The following is a 21,103-nucleotide window of genomic DNA, read 5'->3' as shown; positions in this document are numbered from 1 at the left end:
GGTGTTAACACTGGTTCCTAAATAGACGAAATTATCTAAAACTTCAAAGTTATGACTGTCAACAGTGACGTGAGAGCCAAGTCGCGAGTGCGACGACTGTTTGTTTGATGACAGGAAATATTTCGTCTTGCCCTCGTTTACTGCCAGACCCATTTCTTTTGCTTCCTTGTCCAGCCTGGAGAAAGCAGAACTAACGGCGCGGGTGTTGAGGCCGATGATATCAATATCATCGGCATACGCCAGGAGTTGTCTTATAGGAGATGGTACCTTCTCTATTTAGTTCTGCAGCTCGAACTATTTTCTCCAGAAGCAGGTTGAAAAAGTCGCACGATAGGGAATCGCTTTGTCTGAAACTTCGTTTGGTATTGAACGGCTCGGAGCTTTTAGTCTTGCTCAATGTCAGTCAACTAATACGACTGTGTAAGTTTTGCGGGGATTCCAAATTCAGACATCGCGGCATAAACGCAGCTCCTTTTCATGCTGTCGAAAGCAGCTTTGAAATCGACGAAGAGGTGGTGTGTGTCGATTCTCCTTTCACGGGTCTTTTCCAAGATTTGGCGCATGGTGAATATCTGGTCGGTTGTTGATTTGCCAGGTCTAGAGCCACACTGATAAGGTCCAATCAGTTTGTTGACGCTGGGCTTTAATCTTTCACACAATACGCTCGATAGAACCTTATATGCGATGTTGAGGAGGCTAATCCCACGGTAGTTGGCGCAGATTGTGGGGTCTCCTTTTTTATGGATTGGGCATAGCACACTTAAATTCCAATCGTTGGGCATGCTTTCGTCCGACCATATTTTACAAAGAAGCTGATGCATGCTCCTTATCAATTCTTCGCCGCAGTGTTTGAATAGCTCGGCCGTCAATCCATCGGCCCCCGCCGCTTTGTTGATCTTCAGGCGGGTAATTGCTATTCGAACTTCTTCATGGTCGGGCAATGGAACGTCTGCTCCATCGTCATCGATTGGGGAAACTGCCATTTAGCAGGCTGGAGAAGTGTTCCCTCCATAATCTAAGTATGCTCTGGGCATCGGTGACTAGATCACCTTTGGGGGTTCTACAAGAGTATGCTCCGGTTTTGAAACTTTCTTTAAGCCGCCGCATTTTTTCGTAGAATTTTCGAGCATTACCCCTGTCGGCCAGCTTATCAAGCTCTTCGTACTCACGCATTTCGGCCTGTTTCTTCTTCTGTCTGCAAATGCGTCTCGCTTCCCTCTTCAACTCTCGGTATCTATCCCATCCCGCACGTGTTGTGGTCGATCGTAACGTTGCGAGGTAGGCAGTCTGTTTTCTCTCCGCTGCGACACGGCACTCCTCGTCGTACCAGCTGTTCTTTTGCACTTTCCGAACACAGCAGGAGTAGTAGTGCAAGCAGAGCAGAAAATCGTTCGGCTGTCTGTTGTGATTGCAGCTTCTCGACGTCGAACCTTCCTTGTGTTTGTTGACGTGCGTTTTTTGCTGCACAGAGGCGGGTGCGAATCTTAGCTGCAACTAGATAGTGGTCCGAGTCGATGTTAGGACCTCGGAGCACGCACATCTAAAACACTGGAGACTTGTCTTCCGTCTATCACAACATGATCGATCTGGTTGGTAGTTTTTCGATCCGGTGACAGCCAGGTAGCTTGATGAATCTTCTTATGCTGGAATCTGGTACTACGGATAACCATATTTCGGGCCCCAGCTAAGTCGATCAGCCTCAACCCATTTGGGGATGTTTCGTCGTGGAGGCTGAGTTTACCGACCGTAGTGCCAAAGATACCTTCTTTGCCCACCCTGGCGTTAAAGTCGCCATGCACGATTTTGACATCGTGGCGGGGGCATCTCTCATAAGTGCGTTCCAAGCACTCATAAAAGGCATCTTTGGTCACATCGTCCTTCTCATCCGTCGGGGCATGGGCGCAAATCAGCGATATGTTGAAGAACCTCGCTTTGATGCGGATTGTGGCTAGACGTTCATTCACCGGAGTGAAGGATAGTACTCGACGACGGAGTCTCTCTCCCACCACGAATCCCACACCAAACTTGCCCTCCTTTATATGGCCACTGTAGTGGATGTCACAAGGGCCTACTCGTCTCTGTCCTTGTCCCGTCCATCGCATTTCTTGGACGGCGGTGATGTCAGCCTTTGTTTTCACGAGGACATCAACCAGCTGGGCAGCGGCACCTTCCCAATTAAGGGACCGGACATTCCAGGTGCATGCCCTCAATTCGTAGTCCTTATTTCGTTTGCGATGGTCGTCATCAAAAGAGGGGTTTCTCATCCGAGGCTGTTTGTCATTTTTCATTGGGGTAGGCTTTTTACGTGGCGGGTCCCAAACCCAGCGCACAACCCTATGCAGGGGATGTTTCGCCTTCTCACTTTAGCTCGCCTTCGAACGGATGTTCTTAGGCTACCCAGAGGATACTTGGTCAAAAACCGGAAGTCGTGAGCTGCTTCAGTCATATGTAAAAGAATCGTTTCTGGCCACTCCCAAGTGAATGGCGATCAGAGAACTTTCCTCACTTGCGTGGACTTCTACACATGACTCCATTTTCCAATTATCATAAATTAGCGAGAATAAAATAATAACATATTTTATTATGCCTTCAGGTGCTGAAAGAAACTTTATATGGTAATAAAAGTATTGCGAAAGAATTAATTATTCGATGGAATCGTGAATAAATTACAATGGAATTTGTTTTATTCTAGATATACATATGTTGGAGCTACAATTAATATGCCCCACACTAATAAAGTGCTCCCAGTGTTTCATCTAGGTACCTCACATACTGTCCCAATCGTCTGGAGTAAAGTCAGCCGGATTTTCTAAAATCCTGATATTAAATATTTTATCTGAATTAGCCGATATAAGCGGTATAAAGTCAGCCAGAAGTTCGAAAACCTTTATATTAGGGATATGGGGGCTAAGGGAGTATTGACCCGATTCAACCCGATTTTGACACACAGACGTACTATTATTAGGAAAGGATTCTCTTGAAATTTGAATTATATGTCTCACAGAATGACCCATAAAAAAGATAAAAAGGAAACTATAGGTACAGAGGACCAAATATTCGGATTTGGACAATTTTTGTTTAAAAAGTGACATAATACGCAATTGTATATTTACACTTTATAGGTTTTCGTTTAATGACGTCTTGTGGGCGTGGAAGTGATGCGATTACGCCCATCTACGAACTCGTACTTATTTTTGCCAAGGAACATGTAGCAAGTTTCATTACGATATACGATAATATACTCTGTAGCAAACTGTTGCAAGAGTATAAAATATTATATAAGAAACTAATAGCTGAAAAAGCTTCGAAATTAATTGTTGAAGTTTAAAATAAGTATTACCTATGTAGGTACTTTCAACGGCATTTAAAAAATAATTAACAGATATCTTTCTCGTTTTGACTAAACTATGTATTTAACTTTTATTATATAATATATTATTCTATAAGTACACATACATTTTCTTTTCCAATTTAGGAAAACCTCGGAGGCAATTCGAAAACTGTTATGCTGGCTACAATTTCACCAGCCAATATAAATATCGATGAGACTCTAGCTACCTTACGCTATGCTTGTCAAGCTCGTACAATAGTGAATCGGGTCAAAGTGAACGAATCACCACATGATAAAATAATACGGGAGCTACGTGCAGAAGTCGATCGCCTCAAGTCGCTGAGAAATGAATATGAACGCCAACGCCGCTTGTCGGCCAATAGTAATCCAACGCCTAGAAAAATAATTATTGAAACATCAGTTGATGAGAGTGAGGTCGAAGCGTTACGACAGCAACTGGCTGAACGCGAAAGAGAACTGGATAAAGCACAAAAATCCTGGATGCAACGCTTGAAAGAAGCTGAAGATCAGCGAAAGTCCGAGTTACGACTGTTACGTCGTAAGGGTCTCGCCTTAGAATTGTCGACAGATCAAAAGCATGCCTGTCTTGTAAATTTGACAGCTGATGCAATTTTTAGTAATACACTATTTTACATATTACCAGAAGGACAAGTAAAGATCGGTCGTACGCGCACTTCGTCCTATTGTAGTCAACCGGACATATTACTTGACGGCCCTTTGGTCGCCTATCATCATTGGTATATTTATAATATGCTCTTATTTTTATTGTAAATATTATTCTATTCAATATAAATTTATTTCAGTATAATTGAAAATATACGTGGTGAATTGTTCATAATCCCACAAAATGACGATTTTGAAACGTATCTGAATGGTGATCTTGTGACTGAGCGTAAAAAAATGTTTCATGGAGACCGTTTAGTGATCGGAGGTACACATTATTTTCGGATATCAAATCCGTTTTGCTGTCAGAGAAATAAAAATTTGGTGAGTTTCAGTAAATAATTAGCTAAAATTTATAAGACATTCGTCCTTTAACAATGCCTTTCAAGTCTAATCAACCAGCACTTTAGTTGGGAAGTAGTCGTGTAAAACAAGACCAATTTGTGATGAAACAATTAAAATTTATTTAAAACAAGTAATTAAGGACTTTGGTGTAACCAAACATCATATACTCTTGCAGCATGCAGAAATCAAAGCCGGTGAAGTTCTGTCAGATGCTGGCAAAAGAACGTTAATGATTTTATGTAGTATATGGAAGTTGGCTGTCGTAGCGATCCGATTTTATCTATTTTTTTTTTACCAATAAAATGTTTCCTCGGTTTCGTTAAGGTGCCTGTCATACTATCACCAATCTACACTCGTGGCCACGCAAACCTTACCACTATACTTTCTTAAATTTCGTTCGTTCGGGATTTTCATCAATTTTGTTTTTTTTTATGTTTTTAGTAAGCATAAGTAAACTAAATTATATTCTAATTATAATTATAGTTTTTAATTTATTACGTTTAATGAGTAAAACACAAATTAGCTTTTCTCTGCTTATACAAAAGTGATACACTTCGTGTTTCAATTAAATAAAAATTAAATTAAATATTAATTTCAATTATAGTATAAATGAAATAAAATAAAATAAAAAATATAATTTTTTCATCAAATGCCAGTCTCTTACATTTCGAGCTCATTTTGTAAAGCTCACTTTCAATTGATACTTCTATAGCTGAATGTGTTTTGTTTTTAATATTTAATATTTTTGATTAATAACATGTCATTAACTTACTTCTAAATAAAAAGTTTCTATACCGCAAAAATACCGCTATAAAGTGTAGTCAAATATGCGCAATTCTTGACAATTTTGAGTAGTAAGGTTTGCGTGGCCACAAGTGTACATATATGCAGTAAAGTCTACCGAATGTTCGAAAATTCTGATTTCCCCCTTATGATTTCCGCCTTATGAAGAAGTTAAAAGCTAGTAGAAAATTAAAACTCTTACAACGATATTAACCGAACATGAATTCAAACACGACCAAGACAAAATCTAAATTGATCCCTAAATTTGTAATAATAACAGTTTATTGCTTATACCCTTGCTGGGTGTTTGAGCCATCTTATTAATCTTCATCAGGATTAAAGTACTATATATTTACATAATAAATATGTAATTTGAAACAAGTTATATGTTCTTCGACCAACACTCACGAAGGGACCGAATTTTGTTGTACTGCGCATTAGTCATTATTTTGAAAGCCAATTAACTCTTAAGCAATATTATTGTTTGGCCAAATATTTACTTGTTAGTTTTAACAAAAAAAGTACCTAATGGGCATAAAATAGGAAAAATATACCGACATATATACATCTTCGATTTTTTAATTAACAAATATTGTAATTCTTCTCACACTTTTTTCTACGAACATTTAATTTAAGTATTATAAATTATACTAGTATGATTGGATTGGCAGCATTTCCTTAGGAAACGATATAAATTACATTTATTCAGTCAAAACTAACAATTTTTGTGTAAATTCATCCTTAATCTAAAATCACTGTGGTATAATATATTTTCTGCAATGTTCAAATTTATAAATTATTGATCCATGTGGTCTAAAAGTTTTCTAAAAAATACGTCTATATGTCGAAAATAAACACTAAGAGAATGAACTATTTCTCAGATTGAAACAAACCGCAATTTCTCTTACTACACATTTTATCTATGCAGTAAAGCATATTTCTTTTAAGGATAGATAAAAACATACCCTTATGTACTTTACATTACAACACTACATTTTTGACGTCGTGGTCTTCTTGTTTAACTGTTGTTTTGAAGTTATACTGTGTGACCCCAAAATTTTATTTTTAATTTTCCCACTGAATACGGATTTACAAAACTCAATATATTCGATTATGTAGATGTAGTTGGATATAATCACTTACATACACTTTACTTGCAATATTTTAAATTCATACTTTCCTCCAACTTTGAGTGGTGATTGGTTTCTTTTTCCAACTACCGCATTTCTCTCAACATTTTATCTTTCGTCATTGATGAATTAATTTGAAATCATATTGTGGTATATTCCTTATTATACCCCGAACTGTATATATTAAATGCACGAAGTTTGAAATAGAGAAGCGTCGATGCCGCTATTTATATACATATTTTTTTTATACTTATATAGTATATATAAATAATAAGCGTAACCGTCTGTCTGTAGATACGCGAACTAGTCCTTCAGTTTTTAAGATATCGCTCTGAAATTTTGCACACATCCCTTTCTTCCCAAGAAACTTCTCATTTGTCGGATACCGGAACGCTATAGCATACAGCTGCCATACAAATTGAACTATCAAAATCAAGATTTTGTATGGAAAACTTTCTTATTTGATGCGATAGATATCTTGGAACAAATTCTCTAGATCGAACTGAACTGTATATTAAAAAGAAATTGTTATCCGCAATATGAAATTAACAAGAATATACCACACATTAAACTACAACTAGTAAGATCTAATAAAAAAATATTTTTGTGAGTATATTTTCTATTGTCGCAAACATTTAATTTATAAATATACAAGTTAAGGGAAAACTTCTCATTTGAGCTGGGTATCTACATATTAATTTTAATTTCATTAACGTACATATGTATCTTCTCGAAAAAAATTAATGTAAATTAAGTAGCATTGTTAAATTTGTACAAAAAAAAATAATTGATTAACTTGTTTTATTTGAATTTAACAGGTGGTTGACTTTCAAATGGCTCATGAAGAAATTTTATTAAAACAGGAAGAGAAGCTTCGAAACGAATTGGAAGAGGAAAAACGCGCAGCTTTGTCACGCATAGAATTTGAACGTGCAGAGAATGAACGTAATTTTAATGAACGTATGCAAAAGCTAGAATTGGAGCAATTGAAATATAAATGTAATAGAGAAATACTCGAAACGGAACGAAAAGCATTTCAAGTAGAAGCACAAAATAATACGGACAAAACTCCTGTGGTTACACCTTATACCCCAACTTTCAAATCAAATTTGCTTGATGACATCAATAATATTATGCAAAATCCCAGTGATAAAAGTTTGCATAAAACACAGCTAATGGTGAGTTTTATATTTGTCTGAATTTTTAAAACTAACGTATACTAATTGTATTTACAACATTAACATTTGCATAGGAATATCGCTTTGTTTTCAAAGTCGGCCAGCAAACACACGATACTTAATTAATTGATTCTAACTATTTGTTTAGGTCTAAACAGTACAGTACAGTACGAATTGAAAATGATAAACTTGTCTGCAGACTAAAGTAGATTATCTCAGTGCTCAATACTAAATTTGTTGTTTATGGTGATGAACATTCGTAAATACAAATTTGTCAATGAGAGTTCTTCACTCACCACACTACCGTCAGAAGGAAGCCACGCAACAACGACTCTTTTATTCAGTTTTTATCACTTTCTTACCTTACGAACAAAATAATCCACACAGTCTAATAATAATAATAGCTAATCAAAGAAAAGAGCACACAAAAAAAAAATAATTCTTAAAACTTTTTTAATAGTGCATGAAAATAAACTGAAACAAGTAAGAAAGAGCTATTATAATGTCGAATGTAACCGAACATTTTATATTCTTGCAACTTGCACAGACAGACGAACGGACAGAACTGTTTATTTATATCTTTATATATAAATATATATATACAGTACAAATATATATGTATAAATATATGTATATATATATTAATATTTACAGTTTCCATTTCAATTAAAAAAAAAAAATTGGAGTTTATATTTTATCCACAAAAAAATAATTTTATATAATTTTAATATATAATGGCTCCAAGTTGAACAGAATATTAAAATAACTAATATTTCGTTGAATAACCTCGATTTTTTTTAGCACAGCATCACATCTGCGAGGCATGAAGTCTATGAGATCCTGGCAACGTTTTATTGGTATTCCTTTCCAAGCTTCTTTCACTACTTGTCATAAATCTCTCGAATTGATTGGTTTCTCTTCAGCTACTTTCTTCTTGATATTTGTCCACAGGTTTTCAGTGGGGTTGAACTCAGGAGACTGAGCAGGTCACCACATAACCTCAATTCCGTTGGCACTAAACCACTTTTTTGCGCACTTGCTAGTATGTTTAGGGTCATTATCCCGTTGATATACTCAAATCAATGGCATATTTCACGAGGCATGTGTCAACATTACCTCATATAATATTTTGACATAGGCGCTTTGGTCCATGATGCCTTCAATTAAGTGAATTGGACCAACAGCACACTGTGAAAAACGACCGCGTACAATGATTTGGCATCGTTATGTATAACGGTTTTTATGGTAAACCGGGGACTATATTCTGAGTTAGGGGGACGTCGGACAAAGTTAGGTTCCTAGAGCCTATACTACCAAATAACTCAACTTTGGATTCGTCTGACCACAATATGTTTCGCCATTTAGACGCGGGTCAGGAGCCATGCTCTTTGCAAATTGTATGTGGGCTTCTTTTGTATGTGGGCTCTTTTTTTTTGTTTCTTTTTTAATGGGGGTCTTTTTCGTGGACTTTTGGCAAATAATTTGTTCTGCTCCAAATGTCTACGAATAGTTTCAGTATTAACTGACAAATTTAGTTCGTATTTTACGATTTTTTGGACCTCTTTATAAGTTTTTCCTAGTTTTCTAAATTTTTTATCGTTTTACGCTTTACCTCTGTTCAATGGTTCCCTCTACCCACTGGAGAAAAACCCAATGATTAAAAAAAATAATAACTTATTTAAATTGCTGCTAGAATATGGAACTGTACTTACGTTTCTAATTTTGTAAAAAATTTTTATGATAAGCACTATTTTGAAAACTAAATATCTAACACTCCTATTATTTTGTGGAAAGCAATAACAAGTGTCTTCCAAAACCATCAAAGCAGAAGTAGAATAGCAATCATCACAATAAAAATTTGTTTTGTATTTTAATGCTAGTATCCCGTTATGTGTATCATTATTGTTTCGCGTCATTTACATCTGATTTAAAAAAGTTATGCAGCCAAACACATTTTTCAGATTGACACTCCTATTATTTTGTGGACAACTGTATATGAGTATATAACTCTATATTTACCTAGATTAGTTTTAGGTGATACAAACAACCGTTAGGTGAACAAAACTATTATGCTCTGTAGCAATATGTTGTGAATGTACAAGGTGCGTTCCAAAGTAAACAGGACTTTTTGAAGCTATCGCCCCCTGGTGGCGCCATATGTTTTGAGCTAAATCTGCTATCTTTATCGGTTTTTAGAAAATGAGTATGATGAAAAATCGTTAATTAAAGATATTGTGAAATGGGAGGAAGCCATACAAATTGATTCAACTAGTCAAAAAAGGGTGATATATCTTTGTTTTAATAAATAAAATGTATTTCTTAATTGACAGAGCTGATTAATATATGTGATAGAGTGGCATTTGTTATCATAACAAAAGAAACACAATTTGGGTTAAAGTAAAGCGTAGGGTAAAGTAAAGTGAAAGAAAATCGAGCAGAGTGATTTTGTGATAGGGCATGTAAAGTGCCTCAGCTCGCGAACTGTATTAAATGTACAAGGTGCGTTCTATTTCAAAGTAAACAAGACTTTTTGAAGCTATCGCCCCTGGTGGCGCCATATGTCGACTGGTGCGTTAGAATCTGCTATCTTTATCGGTTGTTTAGTGAGAATTTCATCGATTGGATGTGAGGTTATTGCATTTTAAGTGTCAGTATGTTTGTGTTATCGGTGCGAAAATGAGCTTCGAACAAAGAGCCAACATTACGGCATACATTTTATATACCAATTAAATAATAAATTGAATATGAGCAATGTTATTTTGAAAATCATATAATATATTTTTATAATATAACACAACCGTCTTAATAATCGCTCTACTATATTTAATATTACCGAAATGAAAATGCCGACGGTACACATATACCTGGGATATGTTGCCTCTTCGAAATTTTCATAGAAATGAAAACTGCGCTATCAAACTGCTGAAGTGACAGCTTATTGCTTTCAATATATGTCATACTAATTAGTATTCCATAAGCATTTATTACTTGTTGGAGTTCTCTGGCCTGTGGAGGGAGTCTCAATTGCAACAAGTAATAAATTTTGTCTATACTTATCCGTTACTCTGTCTGATTCTGTCAGTTCGGTTCATGTACACGGAGCGAACCGTTTGTCTTCAAATCAGCGGTAGAGAACAACTTTGATTCACTAGCGATCAGCTTATTCTTGATTTGTTTATGAACGTTCGCATCAGCAGTAAATACCCGAAGTGATGCAAACTCATGCTTCAATGGTTGAAATGATCGACAGCGTTCGGTTTGTATATCATCCCCTAAACACTGATTTACTCTAGTGCACCTCTGTTCTATTTCAAATACATATGTTTGTAAACGCATGTATGTATGTATATTTGTACATATGTTATATGTATAATGGAAATAGATACAACAACTGTATGTACATACGTTCTCGATGGAATTTCCATTGTTTACGCTTCGAAAATTTATAACATGCGCAAATTTTCAAAGCTGATACATTTTTTGCCACACATGATTCAAATCAGTCCAGCAAAAAATTGTTGTTGTTTGCTGTACTTATAGATTTACCCATAGATTTACTCGTAGGTTTTACCTATAGTTTGATAGATACGATTGGAACCGTGATTGCCGAAGAACAGATTGTTCGTGTTGCCTCAGCTCAGTTGACGCTGGAGGTTACTCGAATTGATAAACAATGTTGTCTATGCTGAACTGAATTGATTTGATTCTGTTTTTGGCACGACTGTTTGTTCTGATTTTATCATACTCGTTGCAGCACTCTGCCACAGGCAATAGGCACGGCATAGGTTAGTATAACATAAATTTTATCCTGTCGAGATGCCCCGTTAAATTTTATTTTAAAATTGGTAAAACTCTAACTGAAACGTTTCAATTGATGAAAAAAGTTTATGGCGATAATTGCCTATCCCGTAGCAGAGTGCACGAGTGGTTTCAACGTTTTCAAAGTGGTTGTGAGGACATAAATGACGATCAACATGTGGGCCAATCAAAATCAGTGATCACCGGAAATTCCATCAAAACTGTGCGTGAATTAATCAAAAATCAACCGAAATCATCATTGAAATTCATGAAAATGAAATTGAACATCTCCAAAACATCGATTTATCGCATTTTGACCGAACATATGGGCTAACGAAAGGTGTGTGCACTGTTAGTTCCGCACAAATTGACTGACTACCAATAATTGCTCAGAATCCAAAATTCGATCGACGCTTGTGACCGAATATTTGACCAAAAATCACATTTTAACCATTAACCACTCCTCGTATTCACCTGATATGGCACCGTGCGACTTCTTCCTTTTCGGAAAAATGCATCTGCCCATGAAAGGAAAGCGTTATGCAGACGTAGAGGCCATTCATTTTGGACCGTGCAAAAAGCTGTATTGAAGCAGAAGGAGACTATTTTGAATATAATAAATTGATTTTGCCGAAAAAACCATTTGTTCTGTTTTTTTTTTAAGTCCTGTATAACTATGTAACAGTATTTCCCAAAATGCACAAATTATGAAAATATAACGCTATGAGCCTTCAAAAACGTTTGCCTCTAACGAGGTAGAGAATCAGTTGTATGTCACAAATTATTGTTAAAGATGTGTTCGTTGCACCCTGCCCTTTGTATTTGAGCTCGGCTTTCTTTAAAAAAAGAGTAGTAACAAAGTTTTAACCCGAATCATAAAAGTATCAGTAATTTCTCTACTTTCCGAATCTAACACTGCTATTGTAATATAAGCTGTATTTATTAAGCACCCTAAAATGTTTCATTGATTTTCATTTTTTGATAACGACCTATAAATTGATTATAATTTACAGGTAAAGGAAGCTACGCAACGGTGCCGTAGTTTAGGTATGCAGGTAGAGTTTCGACACTCACAGGTACTTGACGAATTCGGAATATTCCATACCGTCGTGTTGCTCCATGATAAATTTCATCAACGTAAAGCCGAATGGCCTATCGCTAGACTCAGTGTCTGGCTCGATATGGTGCGTAACAATGAAGATTTAAATGCTCATAATGTGTTCAATTGTGTAGATATGAATTGGGAACCACTGGAAGGAGACGACTGTGCAGCATTAAGCGATTCACTAAACTCAAGTCGAATTTCACTAAACCTGAGCATTGTCAAGGATGCTTTATTGAAAAAGCCAATAAATAAATTGCACTTATTTAACACATCTTCACATTCACCATCGCCCATTAAAGCGTCGTCCTTAAGTAATGATGAATGTTTCGTGCAGTCATCGTTGCCGGGAAGATTCATAACGAAGAAAGTGTTAAAGTACGACGATTGTATTGACTCATCGACAAAAAACACACCAAATATATCGCAAAACTTGACCACAAATAATTCCACTTCGAACTCTAATAATTTAAGAAGTGATTTTAATGCATTGGCATTGATACATCTACGTGATATGGAGCGTTCAGCTTCACGGTTAAAAATGTTATGCAATCGCTTTAATAATGAGCAGGAAAATGTACCTAACGACATTTCTAGTGAGGGACAACAACGATTTAGGAACTCACTAATGGAAATTGAGGAAATTATGCATGGAATGCGGTCTTATCTTGATCGAAGTGAATTCATGGCGGATGGTGAAGTACCGGCAGCTAAAATGCCAAAGGCTGTACGTTTTCTCATAGATTAGTATTTAGACGAATATTATGTTTGTATATTCTTTTTATTAGTAAAATCTTTGTTTTATATAATCTGCACGCTTAACTGTTTAAATAAAACTGTTGATTAAATAATGTTTATATTTTTAATAATATAATATGTAACATAATTTAATATTATAATAAAACGATTAAATTAAATGCAATTACATTAGGTTCAATTGGATGATGTTGGTCCAATGATTATTCTGTAAATATTTTGTTTAAATTTCCTATTGTTTTTAAAAACGGCAAGATATGAACATACAGTGTCGGACAAAACTCATTGGACTAACTCGAATCTCACACATATTCCGTCATAACTTTTTACATAGATGCATTAAAATCTTTTTTTTTTTTTGCAAAAGAAAGATCGCATATTCTATATTAAGAAACAATTCAATTTTCTTTTTCTACATACATACATACATACATACATATGTATATGCAATTTTATTTGATTGAATAGGTTTATTTGTAATCGGCTAACTATCACCAACTATCCAAGTTTCTGCTGAAAAAGTGTTTTTTAACCCAAAAAACAATAGGAAAATATAAAACAAGCACAAGTTGAGAGAGTAAATGTGAATACAAGGCCAAAATACTTGTAAAATTTACTCTTAAAACACAAGGAATTTTTGGCCATGGAGATAATAGCAGGTAACTTCATCAAATACAAAAAAAACAAGTATTGTAAAAATTGTCGACATAATAAAGAAGAAACTAATGGCTCCTTCACAAACAACTCGTAAGATGCAACAATGATTTACTCAGTACACACCGTTTATTCAGCTGGGGTACACCACGACGTGTCATACAGTCGTGGCGATCAGCCTGGTCGGCAAATTTAGATTCTGTGAAGACTCTTTAAGGATAATCTAGTGCAATCACATATTCGGTGGATATTGAGCTTTGCAAAGAACAACTTCTTCCTTAAGGTAAGAGAATTAATAAAAAGTGTTAAATACATTTTATTTTTTAGCTTTCTTTATATTTTTAAAATAGAACAAGTAATTGTAATTACATTTTGACCTTAAAGTGTACCATTTTTCTATAAATTACATAAGCAATAAATCAAAATCTCCGTATGAGAAACGCCGCAATCCAATTTCGGAATTTAAAATAATTCCCAACCTTTTTGTTTTAAATACTAAACTCCTACTTGAATATATAGCTTTGTATATCGTTACAAAAATAACTGCAATCGATTTTTTGTATATTAAACCTCAATCTTATTTTATAGTTATTCTATTCTAAATATTAAACTTGTTCTGAGCTATATATGTTTGTACATCGTTAAAAAAATATAACTACAACCGATTTTTCACTGATTTCTATTTTTTTCTCCTATTAGGAAGTACTTATTTTCTGAATACTAAACTATTCGTTATATACAAATCATCATCGTTACAAAAAAAAAAACAGTTTTAACTATCACCGATTTTGGACACATTTTCAATTTTATAATTAAGCCCTATAACCATCTTACAAAATTGTCCGTTATCTAAACTGGTAAAATCTGTAATAAACACATTTGTTTTAGGTGATTCATTATCCAAAAACGGTCCGGGTATTTGTTCCTCAATCCACGGTTTCAATTTCTTGTTAACTTTTTTCGCAGTTTTACGTAAAGAGGAAAATAACCTGAAATTGCTTGGTATTAATCTCATGCTTTTCATTTATATTAGAATAATCACCTGAGTGTTATGTATTTACCAGAAGGTGTCAATACACATTGTGTGACGTATCCTTGCGAAGGTTTTCTGGACAGAAGAGATTTTTGAAGATATGTTTCAAGTTTCTTTATGGAAGTTACATTTGGCCATGGAGTCGGCCAAATATTACTTGGCCAAAATTCCTTTGGTAATGGCAAGGGACAACGACGGTAAATTAAAAATATTTGTGTACCCAATGTACTACACCTATTCAAAGTAAAATCAGTTATAGTTCCATGAAATTTAGTGTACAGCAGAGAGTTAAATAATTGTAGTAAAAGGTTCTGTAGTTGGGCATGATGTGACAGGTTCATATCGTAAAAATGTTGAAAGTCTAAAATGCAGACCTCTCCCTTATTTGAAAGTAAAAAGCGTTTAAGTTCTTCCAGTGGTTCAAAAATTTCCATTGCAAAGAGCCCATGCGCAAAATAGAATTTATCGTTATTTTGGCATACACGCAAATCGAAATAACGCACTCCTAACAACAATTGTTCCAAAACACTAGAAGACTGTGTTTTCGCCCAACGTCTCACACACCAAGGGAAAAGGAAATTTAACCACCTTGTGGACCGTTCGGCATCTGGAGCAGGCTTTGCTCCAGATTTTATACCATATGACATTGTATCATGAGATCCTTTTTTTTCAAATAGTAATAAAAAAATATTATATTAGGTATGTGCGTAAATTTGGAATCTTAGTAACTACCGGGTATTGCAAGATTGATGATTGGCAAATCGCGCAGTTCATTTGGAAGTGATGTCATCCACCGACCGTCGTCATCCATCAGTTATTTTTTGTTTGCTCTTCTTATTTCTAACTTTATGGATTCACTTATTTCAAATAACTACTAATAAATTCTAATAGATAGTGTGAAAGAAGAGAAACACTAATAATGTAAACAAACCAAAATTCAATATTCACAACATATTATCGATAACAACGATGTTTTCTTTTATTATATAGTGTCTTCATGCGACATTTTATTCTTTAAATTTAAAATTCTTTGAAACTTTTTCAGGTATTGCACATTTTATCCTTTCATTCATACGAAATGAACTGGCTTTATGTAATTAAGTTACTTGTTTGCAAAAATTTGTTTGTTTTGCACCAAGAAAACTTTTTAAGATTCCATTCACATCAATTCTATAGAATTTTTAAGTTGGTCTATATAAAAGCACAGCTGTTTTTAGGTTTAAGAAGGCTTCAGGAAATCTTGGGCTTGGAATATCAGAAGTCACTGCCCACTCCGCAGCTTATACCAATCAGATCAACAGTTGATTGACTAGTGCTGATGAGTAAGCAGTTAAATTCGACACCAACGAGAATATGACTACCATCGAAGCAGCTCAGTTCACGAGCTAAGTAAAAGGAAGACCGAATTTAAAAGAACCGCTGCATACTTAAAACGTTCATATGTTATTATTTTGCAATTATTCATTTGTTTATGTTATTAAATATTACATTCAATACAGAAATGATACTCCAAATAAAGAAAATATGAATATATAATTATGAATGTACACCGAATGACACTCCTGAAGTAATTTCGAGATATGGTGGGAATGAACAATCTTTGGCCAGAAAAAAGACCCGGTCCGTTACGGTTGACCGACTGTCGTGATGGCTTAGCACCACTTTTAAAACATACAATTTTTTTTCTTAAAATTGCATTCGGGTATAATTAAGATTTTCTACATTATCAATCAGAAAATTTTTAATCCTTATAACAAGACACATGAACTATTCAAATAAGTCCGCTTGATGGAAAATACCCTGGCAAATGTTTATCTGGTAATCATTTTTACAATTGGTTGGCCATAATTCTCTACAGTAAAATTGGTAGTACTTATCGATAATTATTATATTAATGCTATGAACTTGGCAACGCCGTGAGCTATTTGAATTTGTGTTCAAGATTTTCTTTCTCCAACATTTAAAATTTGAGCAATGGAAGTTTATGAGTTTGATAAGTGTTTGCTTGACCGCTTGGAAGAATCTTTGGGAGTTTTATCTTGGAAAGATGAAGTAGTACCCGCATCTCAAGTTCGTTCCGAGTGGTCATATTATATTGAACTTCAGATTGAACCAGCAGGTACATGGAGCGTCATTAAGCTGCATGGCATATTTAAAAAAGAATTATATTTTAAAATCTAGGTTGGCAAGCGTTATGGAAGATTCCTCGAGTGATATGTGAAGAATTATGTATTAGATACCCAACCGTGGTTTTCGGTTATGTGGAACAAGTTATTTTTAAAGAGTTGAAAGCTATATTTATTATACAAGCAGTTCAGGATGAAGACATTCATTTACCGGAAAAGCACGAAGTTTTCTTGGAAGATCTATGGCCTACCAAAGAGCAAGAAAATTCCGAATTAAATATTGAACGAACTGCTGATTGTGTTGATCGTTTAAGATTCTTTTATACTCATGTTTGGATGCCCTGGGACAATGATAACGATGACGACATTAATTGGGTAGAAAAGCATTTAGAGTCACGTATCCGATTTTGCTATGACTTGCGTAAAAGAACAATGAAAAAAACTTTGGCAGCCCATGTCCGCAAATTGCTTACAGAATCTAAGTATTTGCAACAACGACGAGAGTACCTAGAACTAGGACTTACTGACGAAGACGAAGGAGACCTCGAAGAGACGATGGGTAAAACAGAAGTAACTGATTTAATGAGATTACATTTGCGCCTAGCTATGATTCGCAATGAAATTGAATTATTAGAAAATCCAGAAATGAGAAGAATTTTTCAAGAAATAAAATTTCCAGAGGAAAAATATTTCAATGAAAATGAACAAAATGACATATCTAGCGAAAAAAAACTTGGAGGAATTTATTTTGTAATGACGCCATGCACACTTGATCAACAAATATATTTATTGCAAATTGCCAAGAAGAGAATTCCAAAAGATGCTTTGGTTCAAAATGTACCCACACTGCAGGTAGTGTATGGTATACTTTTTGTTTCTGCATTCAGACACTTTTGACCTACAACTCAATAATCTTTTTTTTTTTTAAGGAAATTTTAAACAGTTGTAATAATTATGACTGTATTTATCTTTCACCTGGTCATCATACTGTAAAATTTTTGGAAAATATGGCCGATGGTGGTAGATTATGTGGTCTTACTACAGACAAGGAGAAGTTTACAAACTCATCGGATTACTTTACTAAGGAAAATGTTTCGATATCATCATCAGATGAAGAAAGTGTGCTTTTTGTTTTCGAAAGATCTTTTACTATTGAAAACATAGTTTTAGATTGTCGCAATGTACAAACTGGAATTTTGGTAAAAAGTGGAACATTGTGCCTGCGTAATTGCGTTTTAATTGGCGATGGAAAAACTAGTACTCAACAGGGCATTATTTGCCATAAAGGAACATCCGTTATACTAGATAAATGCATCGTTGAACAATTTGCAACAGGTGTTATTGTCATGAATGAGTCATTGTTACAGCTAAAACACACAAACGTTTTGAATTGCAAAATTGGAATCGATTTGAATGTTCACTCAAAGTGCCACTTTGATAATTCAAAAATAACTAATTCTCTTAATAACGCAGTACATGTGTCAACAGTCTTCAAACCACAAAACCTAAATGCCCGGTATACAATTTTGGACTGTTTAGAAGAGTGGGAAAAGTAAGTAATAAGTTACAGGTAAACTTGATAAGCGTAGTTTTATTATATTTATTAATTATTTTAATAGAAACTTTGACGCACCTACGCCATTCATTGGAGAATGCCAGTTCAAAGGTTGTAAAGTAAATGTATTTGTGCAAAATGTATCCAATATGATTATTTCACGAGAAACATTGAATATTTTGAAAGCTAACGAAAATGGTTTCGAAACCCCTATTACTAAGGATACAACGGCGAATGAGGAATGTGTCATCAAGTCATATTAACATATGGAAGTTGGGTTCAGCATACATAATTCTTAATCGAAACAAATTATACTGTATAAATAATTATCTGCCTTAACTTTAATTAATATGATTACATATATCACTTTTTAAAATTATATGTGAATGTGTATTAAATATCTTCGATAATATTAAGTATATAGGTTGTCAAAAAAGTCTTGCGGTATTTTCGCTAGTTGGCGCTGAAAGCGCGTAGTTCTAGTTTTATTCGTCGCATCGGGTCATGCTATACCTTTTGGAAAGTTCATTTCACGCGCTAACACGTGTTTGATTGATGGTCGTTTCTTTTAAGTCGTTCGTGAGTTTTAACGTCGCAAACACGGAGCAAAAAAAGAGAAAATACGGCATATTTTACAGTACTACTACGATAAAGGCAAAAATACATCTCAAGCCGCCAATAAAATTTGTGCAGCTTATGGACCCGATACAGTTTCCATTTCCACCGCACAACCATGGTTTCAACGTTTTCGTTCTGGTGTAGAGGTGGTCGAAGATGCGCCACGCTCCGGAAGGCCTGTCGTCGAAAATTGCGATAAAATCGCTGAATTGGTGGAAAGAGACCGGCATAGTAGCAGCCGTAGCATCGGTCAAGAGCTGGGCATGAGTCATCAAAAATTCATTTCAATTTCAAAAAAAAAAAATTCAATAAAAATACCGAAGACTTTTTTGACAACCCATTATAAGTTGTTATTACAAGCAAGGGCACAATTCCGATTTCTTTGGCGCCGCGATTTGAAGGTACCGTTGGAAAGAGGAAGTCCTCCTGATTAAAAAATATATATATATATATATAGGGTTATAGGTACCGCAAACGCTTAGTTTACGAGATATTCGACCTTAAAGTTCAAAAATTCCCAAAATTCGAACATTTCAACAAGCTATTTTACCACATTAAACACACTTTACTCACATTTTTCACATCAAATTAATTAAAGTAAACTATAAACTTTTAAATAAATCCACATTTTACACTTTTAACAGTTTTTTTTACCGAAGAAATCTTTATTTTAAAAATTACATTTTACACTCGTAGTGAACATCATGTGTGTGCTAAAAATTACGACGAAATGGAGCGCTGCCATGTGATAAAAAGGAAATTCGCTGAAATTCCTTTTTCCCAAAAATGCCTCTATCCATTCATATAGATATGTTCTTTATTTAATTTAATAAACAAATAAGAAATATTATATAATAATATTATATATATTGTCACCTAATATACAAAACAACGTATTATCAAAAATAAATGGAAAGCGCTGACAGATATAATAACCAAAATTTAACCATTTTATAACGAAAATTCAAATTTTGTTTCAATATCAGTGCAAGATAACCAAAAAATATAACCACTTTATAACGAAACTCAATATATCTTTTTTTATTTTAACGCAGAAAGGAGTACTATGCGGAAGTACTTCAGTCACGCCGGGTATTCGCTCGACCAGGGTTATTTTTTTAAAGTGCGGCCGAAGGCCGCCATCGCAGAAAGGAGTACTACGCTAAAGTACTGCAGTCACCTCGGGTATTCGCTCGACCAGGGTTATTTTTTTAAAGCGCGACCGAAGGCCGCCAACGCAGAAAGGAGTACTACGCTAAAGTACTTCAGTCACATAAATCACATATACATATGTAGAAAGTATTTTTTTATAGTTAATATAGAAAAAAGAATCACGCGAAAAAACAAACAAAGAAAAAAAAAAAATCCTACATATTTGTTTTTTAAGATGGCAAAGCTCGTTTTCCTCATAATTGTAAACAATCTAACCTTTTCAACGATGAGTCTGCTAAGTGATTTTAAAATTAACAAATTTAGGTAAAATATAGCAAAATAAAAGTGAAATGTGAACTTATTTCAATGTTTAGAGTGTATATTTAAATATACAGAGTGAAAAACGTGAAAAAAATTTAGTGAAATATAGAGAAATATCATGTGTTATTAGTGCAAATTTTTGATTTTTTAATCGTGAATATTTTAAAAAGTAAAAGTATTTTTATATTCTTTTTGGATATTTCTTCTCTGGAGAAGCTCCCCTATCCGCACATACCCCATTTATACGGAAATTCGGGTTTTTTTTACCCCTCCGCCAAAGTAATCGGAATCGTGCCCAAGCAAGTATAGATTTGTTTCCGATCTAACTTTTCAATTATAATTTTTCATAATGTAAAATATCGAAACTGAAATAAAACTATTAAAAATAGTTTATATATTTATAAATAATAATATTCGACTCTGATTTTGAGTTAGTTTAAGATAATTTCAAACATATTGAAGACAATTTTTTAATTACTACAGTATATCGAGACTGGCAAACCTGCTGACTCGTTTCTACGGGAAAAATCAAAATCG

At 34.5% G+C, this 21,103-nt stretch overlaps 3 protein-coding genes across 3 annotated transcripts in view; 2 read left to right on the top strand and 1 right to left on the bottom strand.

Moving 5' to 3' along the window:
* Window positions 1-13,202, top strand: part of LOC126754242 (kinesin-like protein KIF14) — a 34,035-nt gene extending 20,833 nt beyond the window's left edge. The window contains exons 2-5 of the mRNA XM_050466240.1: window positions 3,476-4,089; window positions 4,156-4,339; window positions 7,092-7,451; window positions 12,263-13,202. Coding sequence (XP_050322197.1) covers window positions 3,476-4,089; window positions 4,156-4,339; window positions 7,092-7,451; window positions 12,263-13,099 — 1,995 coding nt within the window. The 3' untranslated portion in view covers window positions 13,100-13,202. The remainder of the gene's footprint in view (window positions 1-3,475; window positions 4,090-4,155; window positions 4,340-7,091; window positions 7,452-12,262) is intronic.
* Window positions 13,203-14,071: 869 nt separating this feature from the next.
* Window positions 14,072-15,738, bottom strand: LOC126752061 (PI-PLC X domain-containing protein 3). Its single transcript, XM_050462605.1, has 3 exons — window positions 15,527-15,738; window positions 14,804-15,455; window positions 14,072-14,750 (listed from the first exon to the last, which is right to left on the bottom strand). The coding sequence occupies exons 1-3, from the start codon at window positions 15,603-15,605 to the stop codon at window positions 14,534-14,536; spliced, it is 948 nt and encodes a 315-aa protein (XP_050318562.1). The 5' UTR covers window positions 15,606-15,738; the 3' UTR covers window positions 14,072-14,533.
* A 974-nt stretch (window positions 15,739-16,712) lies between these two features.
* LOC126752060 (protein nessun dorma) lies at window positions 16,713-18,854 on the top strand. Its single transcript, XM_050462604.1, has 4 exons — window positions 16,713-16,913; window positions 16,976-17,772; window positions 17,850-18,472; window positions 18,540-18,854. The coding sequence occupies exons 1-4, from the start codon at window positions 16,769-16,771 to the stop codon at window positions 18,736-18,738; spliced, it is 1,764 nt and encodes a 587-aa protein (XP_050318561.1). The 5' UTR covers window positions 16,713-16,768; the 3' UTR covers window positions 18,739-18,854.
* Window positions 18,855-21,103: the final 2,249 nt, after the last annotated feature.

Source organism: Bactrocera neohumeralis, chromosome 3 (assembly GCF_024586455.1).
Source record: "Bactrocera neohumeralis isolate Rockhampton chromosome 3, APGP_CSIRO_Bneo_wtdbg2-racon-allhic-juicebox.fasta_v2, whole genome shotgun sequence".
NCBI lineage: Eukaryota > Metazoa > Arthropoda > Insecta > Diptera > Tephritidae > Bactrocera > Bactrocera neohumeralis.
Note: the sequence above shows the minus strand (reverse complement) of the source record. Positions and strands in the feature narration are given on the sequence as shown.